Source organism: Oncorhynchus masou, chromosome 33 (assembly GCF_036934945.1).
Source record: "Oncorhynchus masou masou isolate Uvic2021 chromosome 33, UVic_Omas_1.1, whole genome shotgun sequence".
Classification (NCBI taxonomy): Eukaryota; Metazoa; Chordata; class Actinopteri; order Salmoniformes; family Salmonidae; genus Oncorhynchus; species Oncorhynchus masou.
In genome coordinates this window covers 44593125-44616718 of record NC_088244.1, presented here as the reverse complement: position 1 = coordinate 44616718, position 23594 = coordinate 44593125, and the positions used below count along the sequence as shown (strand labels likewise).

General features: G+C 42.3%; 2 protein-coding genes across 5 annotated transcripts in view; one reads left to right on the top strand and one right to left on the bottom strand.

Moving 5' to 3' along the window:
• LOC135527406 (tyrosine-protein phosphatase non-receptor type 11-like) overlaps window positions 1-5483 on the top strand; it is a 108817-nt gene extending 103334 nt beyond the window's left edge. For all 4 annotated transcript variants that reach the window (XM_064955934.1, XM_064955937.1, XM_064955935.1 and 1 more), the window contains exon 16: window positions 1398-5483. The gene's annotated coding sequence lies outside the window, so the exon portion shown is untranslated. The remainder of the gene's footprint in view (window positions 1-1397) is intronic.
• A 3286-nt stretch (window positions 5484-8769) lies between these two features.
• Window positions 8770-17600, bottom strand: LOC135527487 (RING finger protein 223). The gene is made up of 2 exons (XM_064955996.1): window positions 17271-17600; window positions 8770-9588 (listed from the first exon to the last, which is right to left on the bottom strand). Exon 2 carries the CDS (start codon window positions 9487-9489, stop codon window positions 8770-8772), a length of 720 nt encoding a protein of 239 aa, XP_064812068.1. The 5' UTR covers window positions 9490-9588; window positions 17271-17600.
• Window positions 17601-23594: the final 5994 nt, after the last annotated feature.

The following is a 23594-nucleotide window of genomic DNA, read 5'->3' as shown; positions in this document are numbered from 1 at the left end:
CAGCTCTCCACACCTCTCTGATTCAGAAGGGGTTTAAATGTGGAAGACACATTTCAATTGAATGCATTCCCCCTTTTCTTTTAGCTCGGTGCGGATGTTGCCTGTAATCCATTGCTTCTGGTTGGGATATGTACGTAAGGTCACTGTGGGGACAATGTCATCAATGCACTTATTTATGAAGCCAGTGACTGAGGTGGTATACTCCTCAATGCCACTGGATGAATTTGCGGAACATATTCGAGTCTGTTCTAGCAAAACAGTCCTGTAGCTTAGCATCCGCATCATCTGTCCACTTCCGTATTGAGTACTGGTACTTCCTGCTTTAGTTTTTGCTTGTAAGCAGGAATCAGGAGGATAGAATTATGGTCAGTTTTGCCAAATGGAGGGCGAGGGAAAGCTTTGTACATGTCTCTGTGTGTGGAGTAAAGGTGGTCTATAGTTGTTTTTCCTCTGGTTGCACACGATAGTAGAAATGAGGTGAAAACGGATTTATGTTTGTCTGCATTAAAGTCCCCATCCATTAGGAGCGCTGCTTCTGGATGAGCATTTTCTTGTTTGCTTATGGCCTTATACAGCTCGCTGAGTGCGGTTTTAGTGCCAGAATTGGTTTGTGGCTGTAAATAGATGGCTACGGAAAATATAGATAGTGTGGTGTTCCGCTTATCATGAGGTACTCTATCTCAGGCGAGCAATACTTCGAGACTTCCTTAATATTAGACATCGCACACCAGCTGTTATTGACAAATAGACACACACTACCACCCCTCGTCCTACCAAACATTGCTGTTCTGTCCTGCCGATGCACTAAAAACCCAGCCAACTGTATATTATCTGTGTCGTCATTTACCCACGACTCCGTGAAACATAAGATATTACAGGTTTTAATATCCCATTGGTAGGATATTCTCGAACGGAACTCATCCAGTTTATTCTCTAGTAATTGCACGTTGGCCAATCAAACGGATGGTAGAGGCGAGTTACCCACTTGCTGACGAATTCTCACAAGGCACCCGGATCTGTCCCCTTGAATATCTGTCATTTCTTAATGAGAATGAATGGGATTTGGGCCTGGTCCAAGAGCAACAGTGTATCCTTCGTGTCAGACTCAAAAATCTTCTTCCAGTTCGAGGTGATTTGTCGCTGTTCTGATATCTTGAAGCTCTTTTTGGTCTTAAGAGTCGGTAGCAGCAACATTATGTTCAAAATAAGTTACAAACAATGCGAATAAGCACACAATTGCACAATTTGGTTAGGAGCTTGTAAAACGGAAGCCATCCCCTCCGACGCCATTACTCTGAAGGAGTAGTGATTCTAGGATTCATTAGTTGTGTTTCATTGTGTGCATTTCTATCAGAAGTGGTTCTGTGTAACACGGTGTGCCATTGTGTGTGCTTCAGTTTCAACAGAGGTGCCTCTTCGCCAGCGCCTGATTCATGGGGGGCCTGTGGAGCTCTAGCCCCGGACCCCCTGGCGGTGGACCCTACCTGGGGTGAAGGTGGAGGTCCTGACCCCTCCTAGTCTCTCCCCTTCTGCTGCCCGGATGTCAACCTGTCTGGAGCATCCCCCTCCACGGAGAGAGGGGTGTAGCGCAGGGCTCTTGTCCCTCTATCTTCATCCCCCATCCCCTCTCTATCTCTCTCTATGACCTCCACATGACTTCATGTCTCTTCTACAGGCTCTACCGTTTACTGACAGTGCCTTGTCTACAGACATGTCTGTAACCCCCTTCCTCCTCCCACAGTTGTTCCATCTCACCACCCAAACCCCCTATCTATCAACCATCCCACCAGCCCAACAAATGTCCTTTGCTTATTCCTGTTGACTCAAACTAAATTGAGAAAAAAACCATTGTGTACTCTTGTGCGATATCAATGTTTAAGTGATGTTTTTCTCTGTCGTGTTCCGTCGTGAGGTGGATGGGACAAGAAAGATTTTGAGAAGATTTCTCTTCTCGCTCTCAGAATTTGCTCCTCTCTCTCTCTCTCTCTCTCTCTCTCTCTCTCTGCTGGCTCTCAACTACTTGAATCAAAGACTTCAGCAATGTTCTATTCTTGCTAGCAGCAGTCATTACTGCAGTGTTGAGCGATTTTACCACGTGAGGCACTGGCGCAGACAAGCTTACTCAACCCTCTCTCATACCTTCATTTTGAAAGTCGAGGAAAGTCAGGGTATTCGCAATGGCCCTTTGTCAGTGAGTTGGGGTAAAAAAATAAAAACAAATACCCCAACTCACTGACAAAGGGATTTTCCATTTGCCACAAAGATATTTTCCATTTCTGTACAGGGAAGTATTTCTTCAATATAGTTTGAGATGTCCCACCAATGATCCTCTTGTGCCAATAGAAGACGTGCATGCTCAACTACTTTGGTGATTCCACCATTACAGTTGCTGAGCGCCTATTCAGTCAATATAAACAAGCTCCTCTCCAGACTTACTCATGAAATGTTTCTATTTATTTAGTTTGAATCTGTGTCCTTGGACATGGATTCTTGTTTATTTTTTGTTATTTTATTGTTATTATTGGTGTGATTTTGTAATGAAAAAGCGGTGCGGTATTGCCTCCAAAGGAAGAAAGACCCAATTCCATTGTTATGAATTGACAAAAAAAGCACAATTTTCTGCCCTGCACTTGCTCTGCAGATCCTGGTTTATAAGCAGGAAATTAACATTGTTTGAGGTCAACGTTGGCCTCAGAGAAAGTCTGCAAAGGTTTTCATCCTAATCGAATGGCATAACAAACAGGGTTAAACATCTGCCAAGCGAGAGATAGGAGAAGATGGGAGAGGACAGGAGATGAGTCAAGATGCTAGCCTGGCTCACTGACGTGGGCTGCTATCGCTGAAGTCTTTAGCCAAACATTACTGGGCCAGATGGCCTACAGCCCAAGAATAAATCATATTTATCTCCAAAAAGCAATCTACAAGATGTCTATAATCCAGGCTTGACGATGGTGGGAGTAAAAACCGACGTTACAGATGTCATAAGGAGGGAGGCGCCGCACAGCAAAGAGCCTTCTGTAATATATTTTTAAATATACATGTACGTCATGGGCAGTGGCTTCTTTCTGACAGACATCATGCTAACTATTCTTAGCATTTTGCATAAAAATCTAATGTTGAAGATGTTCACACTGGATTTAGCCAGCGGCACAATGATGTCATCCTTTTGAACAAGCCGGTTGTTTGGCGACATAGAGGTTGTGTTACCTGCTGTGTGAGTCGGGCTGTACTTGTACATGGTTCAGGCCTTTTAAACTAAGGCTTGGTAGCACATCTGAGGGACGCATTTGCTACATTGTCTCTTGCTCGTCCTAACACCAATGCAGTAACTTTCAGTAATACTGAAAGTATGGATTTTCAGTATTTCCCTTTTAGCCGAAATGTCTGTATTTCAGAAAGCTAAATCAGTCCTAATAGGATATGTCATTCTCAATATTGTTTTCATGCTACATTGAGCTCCAAAAGTATTGGGACAGTGTCACATTATTTGTTGTATTGGCTCTCTACACCAGCACTTTTTACCATGATTACGAATAGTCCTGAATGAATCGTGAATAATGATAAGTGAGAAAGTTAGACACACAAATATCATAATCCCCCAGAATGCTAACCTCCCCTGTTATTGTCATGGTGAGAGCTTAGCATGTTTGTGCGTTTAACTTACTGACTCATCATTATTCACAATTCATTCAGGACTATCCACAATCATGGTAGCATCCACATTCATGTAGCAGTTTTTTTAGAAACATTCTATTCTTATTTACAATAAAAGTGACAGAATGCATTATTTACCATTCATTTCTTTTGGGCACAAAATAATCTGAAACAGCCAAAACAAACAGCAAATGCATCTAACAAGTTTGTAGAGTCACAAGCTTGGTGTAATCATTGCATGCTAGGAATATGGGACCAAATAGTAAACTTTTGACAATTTTAATACACATATAAGTGAATTTGGCCCAATATTTTTGATCCCCTAAAATGGGGAGGACAAAAAGTGATGTAATTTCTAAATGAAGTCTGCACTTTAACCTCATATATAATTTCAGATGTGAAGCGCTGGAGTGCAGAGTCCAAACAACATCAAATGTGTCACTGTCCCAGCTCACTGTATATTCTGAAATCACTGGTAGCTGTAGCGATTTTGAAATGAAGTTGTATGCTATTCTGAAGTGATCACTGAACATTTTGTGCAATTATCTCTCTCCGTCGTTCAACTGCCTGCCTAACTCCTAATCTTGCCCAATGAATGAAAAGTGCATTTTTTGCTTTCTGTTTTCTTAATTATGTTGCACTGATGATCATGATGATGATGATGTTGATGATTTTGTATTGTATTTCACTTTGCCTCTATGGGTCCAAACTTTTTGTTATGTGGTGAGAAATTGAGGGGCGAATCCTAACTTCTACTTATGAGAAATGTTCACTGAGTGAAAACTTTAAATTAGACCCAAACACAGTACTTGAAATTCTGTTTGAGGCTTCTGAGTCCTTTAGCTGAGGGCTTGTGATCTGTGACTGTCAGGATGGCCATTGGCTGTTTAAAGAGTACAGTATGATGATAGTCTGCTCGACGTAGACGCCGTCAGTGTTGTAAGTTCTTTTCATTTCCTATTTTCTTTTGAAGCATTTTGTTTTTTATAAGATTATTATTATTATTTGTGTGTCTATTTGGTGTTATTACACCATTGATAATAACATCATGTTTATGAATTATAAGCTAAACCGGTGTTCTTGGAGGTATACAGTAATTATATCAGTTATTTTATATCTTTAAATTTACTTGAATATGATGTTGACATAGTAAAAAAAGAAATACTTGTCCTTTGTTGGTTGCAATATGCCTGATTTGAGTAGTGGTATACTGACTGTTCCTGTGTTTGGATGAAGACTGTTTCCCCCCTCTTGCACTGACTCAGCCCAAACGCCTTCTGTCCAGGCATATAGCGCTGATGCAATGAGATGGTCAGAAATAACAACATCATTAAATATTTAATAGTTTAATAAAAATGTATGAAGGAAATATGATCTCCGCTCATTCCTGTCTCTATGTAATGATAGTTTAGTGCCTTCTTGAGTGCTGTAGTAATGTGATTAGCTGATGTCCGTGGACAGTTAGCACGAAATTGACTTTATAAGCAGGGAAATGTGAGGTGATTTTCTTCTGCAAGAAATGTGTTATTTCTTAGGTAAAAGCTAAAGACCAAATAATGCAACTATTTTCTTATGTCATATTTAGTTAGCTGTACTCAGTTATACTCCTCTTTTGTTGTTATGCTCTTGTGTGCTGTAATGTGACTTGCCAATCAATGTCCATGCCTTTCATAAAACCGTATATTTTCCTTTCAGGAGGAAGAAATGCATTATTTTAGGAGGAAATAAACTAAAGCACTTATATCTTATAACTTTGCATATCTGTCTAACAGGGTAATAAAAGTCTCTCTATCGCTTTTTTATTGCATTCTAAAGTAGCTGTTTATCAGCCTCATATACACACTCCCTACTGTAAAGACCACTCCCTACTGTAAAGACCACTCCCTACTGTAAAGACCACTCCCTACTGTAAAGACCACTCCCTACTGTAAAGACCACTCACTACTGTAAAGACCACTCCCTACTGTAAAGACCACTCACTACTGTAAAGACCACTCCCTACTGTAAAGACCACTCCCTACTCTAAAGACCACTCACTACTGTAAAGACCACTCCCTACTGTAAAGACCACTCTCTACTGTAAAGACCACTCACTACTGTAAAGACCACACCTTACTGTAAAGACCACACCTTACTGTAAAGACCACACCTTACTGTAAAGACCACTCCCTACTGTAAATACCACTCACTACTGTAAAGACCACTCCCTACTGTAAAGACCACTCACTACTGTAAAGACCACTCACTACTGTAAAGACCACTCACTACTGTAAAGACCACTCCCTACTGTAAAGACCACACCTTACTGTAAAGACCACACCTTACTGTAAAGACCACTCCCTACTGTAAAGACCACTCCCTACTGTAAAGACCACTCCCTACTGTAAAGACCACTCACTACTGTAAAGACCACTCCCTACTGTAAAGACCACACCTTACTGTAAAGACCACACACTACTGTAAAGACCACTCACTACTGTAAAGACCACTCCCTACTGTAAAGACCACATCCTACTGTAAAGACCACTCCCTACTGTAAAGACCACACCCTACTGTAAAGACCACTCCCTACTGTAAAGACCACTCCCTACTGTAAAGACCACACCTTACTGTAAAGACCACTCCCTACTGTAAAGACCACTCCCTACTGTAAAGACCACTCCCTACTGTAAAGACCACACCCTACTGTAAAGACCACTCCCTACTGTAAAGACCACTCCCTACTGTAAAGACCACTCCCTACTTTAAAGACCACACCTTACTGTAAAGACCACTCACTACTGTAAAGACCACTCACTACTGTAAAGACCACTCCCTACTGTAAAGACCACACCTTACTGTAAAGACCACACACTACTGTAAAGACCACTCACTACTGTAAAGACCACTCACTACTGTAAAGACCACTCCCTACTGTAAAGACCACTCACTACTGTAAAGACCACTCCCTACTGTAAAGACCACACCTTACTGTAAAGACCACTCACTACTGTAAAGACCACTCACTACCTTAATGACCACTCCCTTCTGTAAAGACCACTCCCTACTGTAAAGACCACACACTACTGTAAAGACCACTCCCTACTGTAAAGACCACTCCCTACTGTAAAGACCACTCACTACTGTAAAGACCACTCCCTACTGTAAAGACCACTCACTACTGTAAAGACCACTCCCTACTGTAAAGACCACTCACTACTGTAAAGACCACTCCCTACTGTAAAGACCACACCTTACTGTAAAGACCACTCACTACTGTAAAGACCACTCACTACTATAAAGACCACTCACTACCTTAATGACCACTCCCTTCTGTAAAGACCACTCCCTACTGTAAATACCACACACTACTGTAAAGACCACTCCCTACTGTAAAGACCACTCCCTACTGTAAAGACCACTCACTACTGTAAAGACCACTCCCTACTGTAAAGACCACTCACTACTGTAAAGACCACTCCCTACTGTAAAAGACCACTCACTACTGTAAAGACCACTCCCTACTGTAAAGACCACACCTTACTGTAAAGACCACTCACTACTGTAAAGACCACTCACTACTATAAAGACCACTCACTACCTTAATGACCACTCCCTTCTGTAAAGACCACTCCCTACTGTAAAGACCACACACTACTGTAAAGACCACTCCCTACTGTAAAGACCACTCCCTACTGTAAAGACCACTCACTACTGTAAAGACCACTCCCTACTGTAAAGACCACTCACTACTGTAAAGACCACTCCCTACTGTAAAGACCACTCCCTACTGTAAAGAGAGAACCCCTAACTGGAAAGGCCACTCCTTACTGTAGCAGGGAGGGTTCACTTTTCCTTTGAAGCAGTTTACAGTAATAATGGTTGTGTGTTAGGAAAATGGTGTGTGCCCAGATAAGATACTTACAGGAATCACACTTCTTGAAAAAAAACGTACAAAGAAACTTGGAAGTCAAACAATCCGCCATCATTGACACAATGGGAAAATCAAATGATTTATTTTTGAAATGTTGAAATGGCATGGGCGACCGAGGAAAAACAAATTGGTATAATTTAAGGCCAAGTGGCAAACAATAATGCAGGCACTAGGGATGGGGTTGTGAGCATGCAGGTCTGGGCAGAGGAGATGTAGTCATTGTTTGTGTGTGTCTGTAAGTTGTTAGTATGTTAATGTTTGTTTTTGGAATGTAAAAAAATAAGAAACAATATATTTAATACAAATGAAATAAACAGATTCTAACAGGAAGTGGGAAACACCATGAATCATTAGTTCCTACCAAGACCAACCATTTATGTCTATGTCATTCTGGTCAATCCTGATTAGGTAAGTACTGTACAAAGCTATGCAATATTTTCCTAAACCTAGACCATGCCTGTGTTGTTTTTCATTTACTGTAGTATTGTAAACTAAATATATATCAGAATATTACAATGAACTATACATTTATATACACTTACAATTTCAGCATTGTGTTTTAGCATACAATTATTTTCAAATCATATAAGACAGCTGAACTTTGTTCTCTAACTGAACATTTTGAGTGGAGGTTTCTAAGGTATTGAGTTTCAAAGTCTGCTCCGACTTGGATACACAACAATAATGCTTTCAGTGTGTTTTGAAAGTAATGTCGGACGGATTTGGTTTAAAAAAATACCTATACTGTTGTACTGTGGCCAACAAATCTGATACTGTAGATATGAATAGATTTCACCCAGATTGTGTCTGAATATTACAACATATTTAATCCACATATTATATTTTTAATGCAAAATAACAATTTTATAAAGGAAAATCTCAAACAATATCAGTTAAATCAAAGTGCAAGGATTGGAATTCATGTATGAATTTCATTATGAATGTTATTTGTAACTTTCTTGTCAGAAAAATGACACTGAGCACACTGTTATCAATTGTTAAAACAATTGGATGGAGTGTGCAGTCTCTCACCGTTGAGTTCTGTATTCAGTCTTCTTTGATTCAAATCAAATCAAATTTGATTAGTCACAGGTGTAGACCTTACCGTGAAATGCTTTCTTACGAGCCCCTAACTGACGCCCGTGGGCCTTAACCACATGGACTTGTGGAGCAGGTATCTGGCCTACTACATATCATGTATTTTAATTAAAGGCTCCCTTTGTGAGACTGGGTATCCTGGTGAATGGGGTAGTGGTGGTGGCGGTGAAGCCGTGTCCTGAGCCCACGGTGCGCGGCATGCAGCGCATATTGCCCGTGGTGACAATGCACTGCAGGGGCCACAGCACGATGACCACCAGCAGCACCATCAACACGATGAAGAGCAGCAGCCGCTTCCAGCCGTTCAGACGCTCCAGGAAGCCTATGTGCTGGGGCCACGTCTGAGCAAGGACCTCACCTGCCTTGCTGGCCCCGATGTCGATGGAGATGCAGAAGGCTGAGGTGGAGCTGGGTGTTCCGGGGTTGGCCTCCAGTGGCCGCTTGTAGCACAGCTTCTCCCCATCAAGCCACACAGGTTCCTCGTGCTGCTGGTGGCTGGGCAGTTTACACAGTACCTCTTGGCTGGTGGCCAGGGCAGGCGGACCCTCCTCGGTTAGGAGGGTAGGGTGGCGGCAGAATGGACAAGGGATCTTGCTGCTACCTCCTTCCTGTTCTCCTAGCGAAATGGCCATGAGGCGCGACAGGCACTCCAGGCAGAAGGTGTGGGTGCACTCCAGCAGCTTGGGTGTCTTGAAGACATTGTCGTAGGTGTTGTAGCAGATGGAGCACTCGGGCTGGCTACCAAAAGCAACCATTTTGTCCAGGTCCACATTCTCTTCCTGGGGCATCACCTTGGTGTGCCACATCTGAGGGATCTGCGCCATCTTGAAGGGATGTTCTGTATCCTTTTCTCTCTTTCTTTGGTCTGGATTGGCACTCCCTCTTTTTCCCCCTTCCTCTTCTTTGTTTTTGGTGTGGATTATCTGAGAATGAATGAAAATCCAGGTTATTTATATTTTAATGACGTGTTCAGATAGTTTCTAGTGAAAATAACGGGCCAGACACCATGTAAAATCTATGTTTAGCATCAAGCAGTGTGTACATAATCCCAAATGGTTAACAGGATTTCATTCAAGAGCATATTATACAGTAGGTCATAAAGGTCTACGTCCTCATGCAGGCGGAGTTCCATTATGTTATTCCCTTCAGAATATGATTACATTCGGACCTAATTTAAGGAGATTACACTCACGGTAGTCACAAATAATTCAGCGTTTGGTGGAATTTTATCATAAAGTAAGGTGTAAAATGTAATGTATTTTTACATATTTACATACATTTGAAGTCGGACGTTTACATACACCTTAGCCAAATACATTTAAACTCAGTTTTTCGCAATTCCTGACATTTAATCATAGTAAATATTCCCTGTTTCAGGTCAGTTAGGATCACCACTTTATTTTAAGAATGTGAAGCGTCAGAATAATAGTGGAGAGAATGATTTATTTCAGCTTTTATTTCTTTCATCACAGTTTACATACACTCAATTACTATTTGGTAGCATTGCTTTTAAATTGTTTAACTTGGGTCAAACGTTTCGGGTAGCCTTCCACAAGTTTCCCACAATACGTTGGGTGAATTTTGTCCCATTCCTCCTGACAGAGCTGGTGTAACTGAGTAAGTTTTGTAGGCCTTTTTCAGTTCTGCCCTCAAATCTTCTATGGGATTGAGGTCAGAGCTTTGTGATGGCCACTCCAATATCTTGACATTGTTGTCCTTAAGCCATTTTGCCACAACTTTGGAAGTATGCTTAGGGTCATTGTCAATTTGGGAGACCCATTTGTGACCAAGCTTTAACTAGACTGATGTCTTGAGATGTTGCTTCAATATATCCACATCATTGTCCATCCTCATGATGCCTTCTATTTTGTGAAGTGCACCAGTCCCTCCTGCAGCAAAGCACCCCCACAACATGATGCTACCAACCCGTGCTTCACAGTTGGGATGGTGTTCTTCGGTTTGCAAGCCTCACCCTTTATCCTCCAAACATATCAATGGTCAAAATGGCCAAACAGTTATATTGTTATAGTTTTGTTTCATCAGACCAGAGGACATTTCTCCAAGAAGTACGATCTTTGTCCCCATGTGCAGTTGCAAACCGTAGTCTGGCTTTTTTATGGCTGTTTTTGAGCAGCGGCTTCTTCCTTGCTGAGCGGCCTTTCAGGTTATGTCGATATAGGACTCGTTTTTACTATGGATATAGATACTTTTATACCTGTTTCCACCAACATCTTCACAAGGTCCTTTGCTGTTGTTCTGGGATTGATTTGCAATTTTCGCACCAAAATCTGTCTCCTTCCTGGGCGGTATGACGGCTGCGTGGTCCCATGGTGTTTATACTTGCATATTATTGTTTGTACAGATGAACGTGGTACCTTCAGGCGTTTGGAAATTGCTTCCAAGGATGAACCAGAATTGTGGAGGTCTACAAAAAAAATTCTGAGGTCTTTTGATTTCTTTTGATTTTCCCATGATGTCAAGCAAAGAGGTGCTGAGTTTGAAGGTAGGCCTTGAAAAACATCCACGGATACAACTCCAATTGACTCAAATTATGTCAATTAGCCTATCAGAAGCTTCTAAAGCCATGACATAATTTTCTGGAATTTTCCAAGCTGTTTAAAGGCACAGTCAACTTAGTGTATGTAAACTTCTGACCCACTGGAATTGTGATACAGTGAATTATAAGTGAAATAATCTGTCTGTAAACAATTGTTGGAAAAATGACTTGTGTCATGCACAAAGTAGATGTCCTAACAGACTTGCCAAAACTATAGTTTGTTAAAAATAAATTTGTGGAGTGTTTGAAAAACTAGTTTTAATGACTCCAACCTAAGTGTATGTAAACCTCCGACTTCAACTGTATATCGGTCCCAATCCAAATCATCCTATCAAAAACATTTTGAGATCAAAATGTACATTCATGAGTTTAATTGAATACTGTGACAACAAAAATTAGGTCAACCAAACAAAAACCTGATCTTAAAAACAGCATTTATAAGAATTATGTAAATACAGAAAATATTTGCTCTGTGGGATATGAATATTCAAATAGTATATGACAACTGTGTTCAATTTGGAGTTTGTGACAGCAACTATATGAGTCTATTACGGTATAATAGAAACTATTCCCTGGGCAGAAATGTATGAAATTGACTGTTATATCCACACAACCTCACCCATTGTCTTGTACCCATGTCTGTAATCTGTCTGTAAGTGTTTTAAATCTGTTTAGTAGTTATAAAAAGCGCAGGAAAAGATCAGGAATTAAAGCTGCAAGCAGCATTTGTTACATTACGGATATCCGTGACTGATTTATATGCATTTATGTGCAGACCATGCCCACGTGAATGTTTATTGGTCAGTTTGACATAACATACTATGTTGTTTGACTCACTAGCCTGGATTATAGTGCGTTTGCAGTCCTTTGTCCATAGATGCCATATATCAACCATATATCAGCCATTCGGTGTCAGAGGTGTAGCATGTTTTTCACCAAATCCACGATGGCTTCTTCAGGCAAATATTTCCCTTGTGAGCAGAGGGAGCTATGGAATACATTTCATGACACTAGGTCACACGGGTGCGGGGGCTGACCTTTCAAAGTTAGCATTTTCAATTGCTGGTTATAGTGCCACCATGTGGCCAATTGGCATGGTATTGAACGTAGGTCTTCATCATGTTGCTTAGTTGCACAGTCCTGGGCCTTTTCATCTCACAAGAGTTAGCATTTTTTTTCACCAAAACAGGAACATAATAATAATGAACTGGAACATGTACAATAGGGTTTTAGCAGCAAAGCTTTATCACAATGCAATACTTCTTTAAGATCTTCTATGGAGAAAACACCTTGCATTCTAATGAGTCCTGTCCGGATGTGACCATCGAGCAAAACAGACAACTTAAGCTTGTTCATGAGTGTCTAAGCTTTCCATGAATGGGTCATTGTCTGTAGCTCAAACCGTTTAGACTTTGGAGATGTTTCTGTGAGAACAACCTATTTCGGCATGTAGTCTCACAAACTGTGCTTTAGCACAGCTCCCATCTACCGCAGAGGCGTGTGGCTGCTATTATGGGCGTATCCAGGGCAACAAAAAGTCTGTAGCTGAAACATGGATTCAGGAGGTGTTCAGAACCACTCACATTTCAGCTCTTTCATATTGGGGTGCTCTATTGAAGCCACCGTGCAGCCATCAGGCTTTGGAGACCTTTACATTGATATATGTATTCTACTACAGACACTTTAATGCATACTTTTAACTTATATTATGTGAGCTAAACATAACAAAAATATATTTTGTAAAATCTATATTTAGAAAATAGTAAAAAATAAAGAAAAACCCTTGAATGAGTCGGTGTGTCCAGACCTTTGACTGGTACTGTACATCATTGCTTACAACCAACTAAACCCACTGTAAAGTCATTAGGCAACCTCTTGCATCCCCTGGGCAATGTTCATCAGGGAAACGTTGTAGATAGAAATGTTATGAATAGAGCTGACACGATTGTTCATTCTTCCTGTCAGAGGCTTTTTTGTTCTACATCAAATATATAATTTATTTCACTTTTATTTAACCAGGAAAGACCGTTGAGTTAAAGAAACCTGTTTTACGAGGGCGATCAGGAAACCGACATGATCTATATCTGAGCATTTCACAAACGCTGTGCACTGCCTGAATGAGGCCCAGCTGTTGAAAGCATCTTTCTAGTGAGTGGGGAACAGTTATGTGGGACTCTCATCAGGCAGTACTTGGGATGGACACAGAGCTCTTTGTTATTCCCGGTTTTCGCAGATGTCAGGATGGGCACCCTCCACAGGGACCTCCCTCTGGCCAGAGCCTCAAAGTCACCCAGCCAACCATCAGTCTGATCAACAGCCAGATAGTGTTATAGCACCACCACTATTGTACTACAACCATTAGCCATTAGCCATCCAGTATTGTATACCATGAGTCAATACATCTTAGAATTACCTTTGGTAGCGATTACAGCTGTGAGTCTTTCTGGGTAAGTCTCTAAGAGCTTTCCACACCTGGATTGTGCAACATTTGCCCCTTATTCTTTAAAGAATTATTCAACCTCTGTCAAATTGGTTGTTGATTTACTGCTAGACAACCATTTTCAAGTCTTTCCAAAGATTTTCAAGTAGATTTAAGTCAAAACTGTAACTCGGCCACTCAGGAACATTCACTGTCTTCTTGGTAAGCAACTCTGGTGTATATTTGTGTTTTAGGTTATTGTCCTGCTGAAAGGTAAATTCATCTCCCAGTGTCTGGTAGTGTCTGGTAGAAAGCTAACTGAACCAGGTTTTCTAGTAGCATTTTGCCTGTGCTTAGCTCCATTCCATGTATTTTTTTATCGTAAACTGCCCAGTCCTTGCCAATGACAAGCAAACCCATAACATGATGCAGCCACCACTATGCTTGAAAATATGGAGAGTGGTACTCAGTAATGTGTTGTATTGGATTTGCCCCAAACATAACACTTTGTATTCAGGACAAAAAGCGAATAACTTTGCCACATTTTTTTACAGTATTACTTTAGTGCCTTGTTGCAAACAGGATGCATGTTTTGGAATATTTTTATTCTGCACAAGGTTAGTATTGTGGAGTAACTACAGTTTCAGTTTTCTCCCATCACAGCCATTAAACTGTTTTAAAGTCACCATCGGCCTCATTGTGAAATCCCTGAGCGGTTTTCTTCCTCCTCGGCGACTGAGTTAGGAAAGACACCTGTATCTTTGTGGGTGTATTGATACACCATCCAAAGTGTAATTAATAACTCCCCCTTGCTGAAAGGGATATTCAACTTATTTTGTCTTGCCATAACAAAGGGGTTGAATACTTATTGACTCAAGACATTTCACCTTTTCATTTTTTATTACTTTGTAAAGATTTCTAAAAACATATTTCCACTTTGATATTATGGGATATTGTGTGTGACAAAATATCTCAATATACTGTAATACATTTTAAATCTGCACAAAATGTGGAAAAAGTCAAGGGGTGTGAATACTCTCTGAAGGCACTGTAACTACATATGCCACTTCCTGACAAATGACAAACTTACTGGTATTGGTTTGGGTGTGATTGACACCAGTCTTCCGCTAATGCAGGATAGGTAGGTAGCTAGTAGGTACAGGACAGGTGATACAGTAGCTGTGATGAGGAGGTTGGGGAGGGTGGGGGGGGTTGAGTTGCATGTGTTCCCCCTCGACACACAGCAGCCCTACCCCTCTCTGTCCGGGCCCAGCCCTGCCAGCCGGCTGGTACAATGTGTCTGCTTGTTCTTCCTGTCCTCTCACTGCTCCATCTACCTGTTGGCATTCCTACAGTGCCAGCCTTTGCCCAGGCCTCCTGTCTCTCTCTCTCTCTCTCTCTCTCTCTCTCTCTCTCTCTCTCTCTCTCTCTCTCTCTCTCTCTCTCACACACACACACACACACACACACACACACACACACACACACACACACAAACACACACACACACACACAAACACACACACACACACCACCATTTCAGACACAGAAACAATTTGAGGCCCCCAAAAGAAGTCTTGATGGATCCCCTAACTTCCTACGCAAACTACAATGTAGCAACTGCTCTGATGTTGGGAACAATGTAAAACAATCAACTAAGTAGACCAAGTGAGAATATCTGCAGCTTATCTGTGGCCTATGTGTTTAATTCCAACCTTTGTTAAACTTGTTATACCACTGTTAACCTCCCACGATCCCAATCCACTGTTTGCACTTCAGGTAGAAGTTACCCCCAAAGCACAGATCTAAGATCAGCTTACCCTCCCTAACTCCTAGCTGGAACAATCAGGTTTATTTCACAGTGAAAAAACCACAACACCAACCACATACCAGTGCTTATGGGCACATTTTAGTGTGTGGGACCACTGACAGTTAGTCATTAATATAATATTTTTTAGGTAAGTCGGACCTGATTATCTACCCCAGGAACATGAGGAAGGAGAGCCTTTGTTTTGCAGACTGGTGTTCCCTGAAGTTTGAACCCTCCCTCCCTGCCTGCCCTGTCTCTATCTATACGAACCGCTTTGGATATCAGCGGCACGTTTTCACCCTATCGCCATTTTAGCCGAGTAACACGTTTTTGTGACTGCCTCCAAATCTATTCATGCTGCCTGAGCTGATATATTTTGTGTGGTTTAGTGTTGTGTTTTTCAGATTCTCAGAGTGGAATCTTAGCTTGTTTAAAGTCATTGGTAACATTTGATGTCTTTCATGAATAAATATTTATACATTGTGTATCAATGTTTACAATTAATTAAATATGTATTTATTAACAGTTTATAAATAGTTTATCAATGCTTATTCATTAAAGCTATTTTAAAGTGTTACCAAGTTGTCCTTTTTAAATGGTAAGGTAAGCTAAGTGCAGTAGGCTACAGTGCCTACGATTCTACAAAGCAAAGCAGGTAGAGTTATGTGTTGACTTTTTAGGGCAGCAGCTGTTGTTTTCAACTGACTAGCCAGAGACGGACTGGGACCAGAAATCGTCTCTGGAATTTCTCACACAACAGACCTTTTTTTTTCTTAGTGGCCCCCACAACAGCCAACTGTTTTCCCTTGAGGCCCCCACACCAGCCAACTGTTTTCCCTTGAGGCCCCCACAACAGCCAACTGTTTTCCCTTGAGGCCCCCACAACAGCCAACTGTTTTCCCTTGAGGCCCCCACACCAGCCAACTGTTTTCCCTTGAGGCCCCCACAACAGCCAACTGTTTTCCCTTGAGGCCCCCACAACAGCCAACTGTTTTCCCTTGAGGCCCCCACAACAGCCAACTGTTTTCCCTTGAGGCCCCCACAACATCCAACTGTTTTCCCTTGAGGCCCCCACAACAGCCAACTGTTTTCCCTTGAGGCCCCCACAACAGCCAACTGTTTTCCCTTGAGGCCCCCACACCAGCCAACTGTTTTCCCTTGAGGCCCCCACACCAGCCAACTGTTTTCCCTTGAGGCCCCCACAACAGCCAACTGTTTTCCCTTGAGGCCCCCACAACAGCCAACTGTTTTCCCTTGAGGCCCCCACACCAGCCAACTGTTTTCCCTTGAGGCCCCCACAACAGCCAACTGTTTTCCCTTGAGGCCCCCACAACAGCCCATTTTATTCCTTGAGACCTCCATTATTAGCCAGATAATAATCATTTAGCTCATTTGTTTGTTTTGACATGCCCACTTCGGCTAAAAATTGACCAGCCCATCTGGCCCCAAATGCTCGAAATGCCAGATGACTTGTCCACCCCTGAGCGTGACCTTTGTGTTCTTCAGCTGTGTGTATTTTGAGGTCAGCTGGTACATAGACAGTTGAACTGCCTTTCTCTTTTCCATTGCTGCTCTACCTGTTCTCCAATTCTAAAGTAAACGTAACTTGATCCTCAGAAACGTGAGGTGTGCAACAGCATACAGTTCTGCTCAAAAAACTTGCTCTGGTATGAAGTGAATTGATCCACACGTTAAAACATAATCTAAAACAACATGTTTTATCCTGTACCAGTTGGGACAATCTCATATGTTTGCACTGTATACATATAAGCTAAAGGTCAACAAAAGTTTTAAAGTTCCTGCCGAGGTTTCCTCTTACCTGTATAGTGAAAATATTGTCAGATGACCCTCTTTCTCTTTCTAGTGTATTACAGGTATTTCCTGATCGATTCTTCCTTCTGTAGACAAAAAAACATCTTCAGGCCAAGTTGGACGACTGGGGGGGTGTCCCACGGAGGAGGTGTGAATTGTGGGGATCAGTCTGCAGCTACAGTATTCCCTGGTCATTGGAAGCGATAACGAATGGAAGTCAAGCAAGCTGCAGGTGTGCTCCGACAAACCTTCACAGTAGCAGGAGGTGTTTGCATTAGCCCAGGGGTCCTTCTATCTCTGTCCGTTGGTCGTCTCTCACCTGCTCTACTCTGCCGACTCCCTTTTCAGCTCTCTATGTCAATGACACTGCAGGCAGGGGAACAAAAAGGTGGCCTTGAGAGAGCGTCTGAAGGGGTAGGACAAGGGGGAGAGGGGGAGGGGAGAGGGATAGGCTAAGGAGACTCCAACACGTTTCCTCTCTACCTTACACTCCCTTTCCTTACTCCCCATCTCCTTCCCTCTCTCTCCTCTCTTTCTCTCTCCTGCTCTTTCTGTCTCTCTTATATCCCACCAACACACTCATGCAAAAACACACTGCGACAATCAAATCAAATGTTGTCACTGCTCTTACCCTATGAAAGGTAAGGTTGGGAGTGTTCGGATACCACCCAGCCTATCAAACTATTCTCAGGGCCTTCCAATCTACTGTGTGTGATCGCACTTATAAAATAGTATAAGATTCTCAGCGCATCAGACCATATGAATGGGTTTGTACTGACATAACACATCTCTCAGAGACTGCGTTTCTCATTGACAGTAAATTAACAAGCTCATTGCAGTCCCTTCTGCTTTAGACACTAATTTGTGGTTACACGTCCCTTTAGGGTTGCAAAATTCCGGTAACTTTCCAAAAATTCCCAGGTTTTGAAGAAATCCCTTTGGGAAGATTACTGGAAACTGGAGGGAATAAACAGGAAATCCATAACCCTCCAACCAGTATTTCTGGACACTGGAGGGAATAAGCAGGAAATCCATAACACTCCAACCAGTATTTCTGGACACTGGAGGGAATAAGCAGGAAATCCATAACCCTCCAACCAGTATTTCTGGACACGGGAGGGAATAAGCAGGAAATCCATAACCCTCCAAACAGTATTTCTGGACACGGGAGGGAATAAGCAGGAAATCCATAACCCTCCAAACAGTATTTCTGGACACTGGAGGGAATAAGCAGGAAATCCATAACCATCCAACCAGTATTTCTGGACACTGGAGGGAATAAGCAGGACATCCATAACCCTCCAACCAGTATGTCTGGACACTGGAGGGAATAAGCAGGAAATCCATAACCCTCCAACCAGTATTTCTGGACACTGGAGGGAATAAGCAGGAAATCCATAACCCTCCAACCAGTATTTCTGGAAACTGGAGGGAATAAACAGGAAATCCATAACCTTCCAACCAGTATTTCTGGAAACTGGAGGGAATAAGCAGGAAATCCATAACACTCCAACCAGTATTTCTTTACACTGGAGGGAATAAGCAGGAAATCCATAACCCTCCAACCAGTATTTCTGGAAACTGGAGGGAATAAACAGGAAATCCATAACCTTCCAACCAGTATTTCTGGAAACTGGAGGGAATAAGCAGGAAATCCATAACCCTCCAACCAGTATTTCTGGACACGGGAGGGAATAAGCAGGAAATCCATAACCCTCCAAACAGTATTTCTGGAAACTGGAGGGAATAAGCAGGAAATCCATAACCCTCCAACCAGTATTTCTGGACACAGGAGGGAATAAGCAGGAAATCCATAACCCTCCAAACAGTATTTCTGGACACTGGAGGGAATAAGCAGGAAATCCATAATCCTCCAAACAGTATTTCTGGACACTGGAGGGAATAAGCAGGAAATCCATAACCATCCAACCAGTATTTCTGGACACTGGAGGGAATAAGCAGGACATCCATAACCCTCCAACCAGTATGTCTAGACACTGGAGGGAATAAGCAGGAAATCCATAACCCTCCAACCAGTATTTCTGGACACTGGAGGGAATAAGCAGGAAATCCATAACCCTCCAACCAGTATTTCTGGAAACTGGAGGGAATAAGCAGGAAATCCATAACCCTCCAACCAGTATTTCTGGACACTGGAGGGAATAAGCAGGAAATCCACAACCCTCCAACCAGTATTTCTGGAAACTGGAGGAAATAAGCAGGAAATCCATAACCCTCCAACCAGTATTTCTGGACACTGGAGGGAATAAGCAGGAAATCCATAACCCTCCAACCAGTATTTCTGGAAACTGGAGGGAATAAACAGGAAATCCATAACCTTCCAACCAGTATTTCTGGAAACTGGAGGGAATAAGCAGGAAATCCATAACCCTCCAACCAGTATTTCTGGACACGGGAGGGAATAAGCAGGAAATCCATAACCCTCCAAACAGTATTTCTGGAAACTGGAGTGAATAAGCAGGAAATCCATAACCCTCCAAACAGTATTTCTGGACACTGGAGGGAATAAGCAGGAAATCCATAACCCTCCAACCAGTATTTCTGGACACTGGAGGGAATAAGCAGGAAATCCATAACCATCCAACCAGTATTTCTGGACACTGGAGGGAATAAGCAGGAAATCCATAACCATCCAAACAGTATTTCTGGACACTGGAGGGAATAAGCAGGAAATCCATAACCATCCAACCAGTATTTCTGGACACTGGAGGGAATAAGCAGGAAATCCATAATCCTCCAAACAGTATTTCTGGACACTGGAGGGAATAAGCAGGAAATCCATAACCATCCAACCAGTATTTCTGGACACTGGAGGGAATAAGCAGGACATCCATAACCCTCCAACCAGTATGTCTGGACACTGGAGGGAATAAGCAGGAAATCCATAACCCTCCAACCAGTATTTCTGGACACTGGAGGGAATAAGCAGGAAATCCATAACCCTCCAACCAGTATTTCTGGAAACTGGAGGGAATAAGCAGGAAATCCATAACCCTCCAACCAGTATTTCTGGACACTGGAGGGAATAAGCAGGAAATACACAACCCTCCAACCAGTATTTCTGGAAACTGGAGGAAATAAGCAGGAAATCCATAACCCTCCAACCAGTATTTCTGGACACTGGAGGGAATAAGCAGGAAATCCATAACCCTCCAACCAGTATTTCTGGACACTGGAGGGAATAAACAGGAAATCCATAACCCTCCAAACAGTATTTCTTGACACTGGAGGGAATAAGCAGGAAATCCATAACCCTCCAACCAGTATTTCTGGACACTGGAGGGAATAAGCAGGAAATCCATAACCCTCCAACCAGTATTTCTGGACACTGGAGGGAATAAACAGGAAATCCATAACCCTCCAAACAGTATTTCTGGACACTGGAGGGAATAAGCAGGAAATCCATAACCCTCCAACCAGTATTTCTGGACACTGGAGGGAATAAACAGGAAATCCATAACCCTCCAACCAGTATTTCTGGACACTGGAGGGAATAAACAGGAAATCCATAATCCTCCAACCAGTATTTCTGGAAACTGGAGGGAATAAACAGGAAATCCATAACCTTCCAACCAGTATTTCTGGAAACTGGAGGGAATAAGCAGGAAATCCATAACCCTCCAACCAGTATTTCTGGAAACTGGAGGGAATAAACAGGAAATCCATAACCCTCCAACCAGTATTTCTGGAAACTGGATGGAATAAGCAGGAAATCCGTAACCCTCCAACCAGTATTTCTGGAAACTGGAGGGAATAAGCAGGAAATCCATAACCCTCCAACCAGTATTTCTGGACACTGGAGGGAATAAACAGGAAATCCATAACCCTCCAACCAGTATTTCTGGAAACTGGAGGGAATAAACAGGAAATCCATAACCTTCCAACCAGTATTTCTGGAAACTGGAGGGAATAAGCAGGAAATCCATAACCCTCCAACCAGTATTTCTGGAAACTGGAGGGAATAAACAGGAAATCCATAACCCTCCAACCAGTATTTCTGGAAACTGGATGGAATAAGCAGGAAATCCGTAACCCTCCAACCAGTATTTCTGGAAACTGGAGGGAATAAACAGGAAATCCATAACCCTCCAACCAGTATTTCTGGAATCTGGAGGAAATAAGCAGGAAATCCATAACACTCCAACCAGTATTTCTGGACACTGGAGGGAATAAGCAGGAAATCCATAACCCTCCAACCAGTATTTCTGGAAACTGGGGGAAATAAGAAGGAAATCCATAACACTCCAACCAGTATCAGTATTTGGTCCCATCTTCCTAGCACACAATGACTACATTAAACTTATGACTGGAAAATGATAGTGTATTAAAGTATTAGTATTTGGTCCCATCTTCCTAGCACACAATGACTACATCAAACTTATGACTGGAAAATGATAGTGTATTAAAGTATTAGTATTTGGTCCCATCTTCCTAGCACACAGTGACTACATCAAACTTATGACTACAAACCTGTTGGATGCATTTGCAGAATGTTTTGGTTGTGTTTTGGATTTTGTTGTGTCCGATACAAATGAATGGTATATATTGCATTGTCACTTTTATTGTAAATAAGAATATAGTATCGTGAATGAATTGTGAATAATGATGATTGAGACAGTTACAGATGAACAAAGTTTCTACCCCTAAAACCTACTAACCTCTCACCATTACCAATAACAAAGGAGGTCGATTTTTGTGGTGGTATTATATGTATGCCTCTGTAACCTTCTTACTGATTATTATTCATGATTCATTCATGATTACCCATAATGATGGTAGCATCCACATTAATGTAGAAGTGTTCAGAAACATGTTCTATTTGTCACGACTTCCGCCTAAGTCGGCTCCTCTCCTTGTTCAGGTGGAAGTCAGCTCCTCTCCTTGTCCGGGTGGATGTCGGCTCCTCTCCTTGTTCAGGTGGAAGTTGGCTCCTCTCCTTGTCCGGGTGGAAGTCGGCTCCTCTTCTTGTTCAGGTGGAAGTCGGCTCCTCTCCTTGTCCGGGTGGAAGTCGGCTCCTCTCCTTGTCCAGGTGGAAGTCGGCTCCTCTCCTTGTTCCGGTGGAAGTCGGCTCCTCTCCTTGTTCAGGTGGAAGTCGGCTCCTCTCCTTGTCCGGGTGGAAGTCGGCTCCTCTCCTTGTTCAGGTGGAAGGCGGCTCCTCTCCTTGTCCGGGTGGCGTTCAGCAGTTGACGTCACCGGCTTTCTAGCCATCGCCGCTCCATTTTTCATTGATCCATTTGTTTTGTCTTGTTTTGCACACCTGGTTTGCCTTCCCCAATCATACTGCATGTATTTATTCCTCTGTTCCCCCTCATGTCTTTGTGTGATATTGTTTGTGTTTACGTGTCATTTTGACGTGCCAGACTGGTGTTCGTATTATTCTGTGTTTTGTCACGAGGTATGTTTATTTGTTTGTACATAATTATTGTGACTGTCTTGCGCTTTTTTTTACTTTTGCCTATGGGCTGGAGGTTTTGACGCAGTTGTGTCCGTCTGTTGGTTTCTCCTGCCTCAATAAAGTGTGCGCCTGTTTACAACTCTCTGCTCTCCTGCACCTGACTTCGCTACCAGTACGCACACCCCTGACAGTATTCTTATTTACAATAAAAGTGACATCAAAATGACACTATTCATTATTTACCATTAATTTCTATTCAACACAACATAATCCAAAATACTCATTATTTAACCTTTCTGCTATTATAATCAAGACATCCATCCTGAAAGAGTGGTTGTATCACAAGGTGGGACATTGAAAACGATGCATCACATATCCGCTTGCTTCAGGGAACCGTACATGTTTTAATAACACATGGCAGTTCAGGGTGACATGGGTCTGGGCCATTAACTTTGGCCTCGTGCTAACAGCTGTTGTAGCCCGCCTGTTATTTAGTAACTGGAATACAAATACTGCTGTTTCATATCACCCAAGCCATTTATTTGTTTGTTGAGGTGTCGTGGCTTGCATGTGCCTTAGGGGGAAGGGAGAGGGTGTAACAGAGGAGTACTTAAGGTCTCCCAAGTGGCACAATTGTCTAAGGCACTGCATCTCAGTGCTAGAGGCATCACTACAGACCCTGGTTTGATTCCAGGCTGTGTCACAACCAGCTGTGATTGGGAGTCCCATTGGGCGGCGCACAATTGGCCCAGCACCGGGGTAGGCCTTCATTGTAAATAAGAATTTGTTCTTAATTGACTTGCCTAGTTAAATAAAGGTTAAATAATAAACTTCCCTAACACCTGGAATTTGTGCGCATGCCTGTAAATATGTTGCCAGCCTTTAAAATGAGTGACCGTCCTGAAGAGAAGCAAC

Excerpts from the sequence above, each read along its gene's own strand:
- LOC135527487 (XM_064955996.1), bottom strand. The coding sequence starts at position 9,489 with ATGGCGCAGATCCCTCAGATGTGGCACACCAAGGTGATGCCCCAGGAA.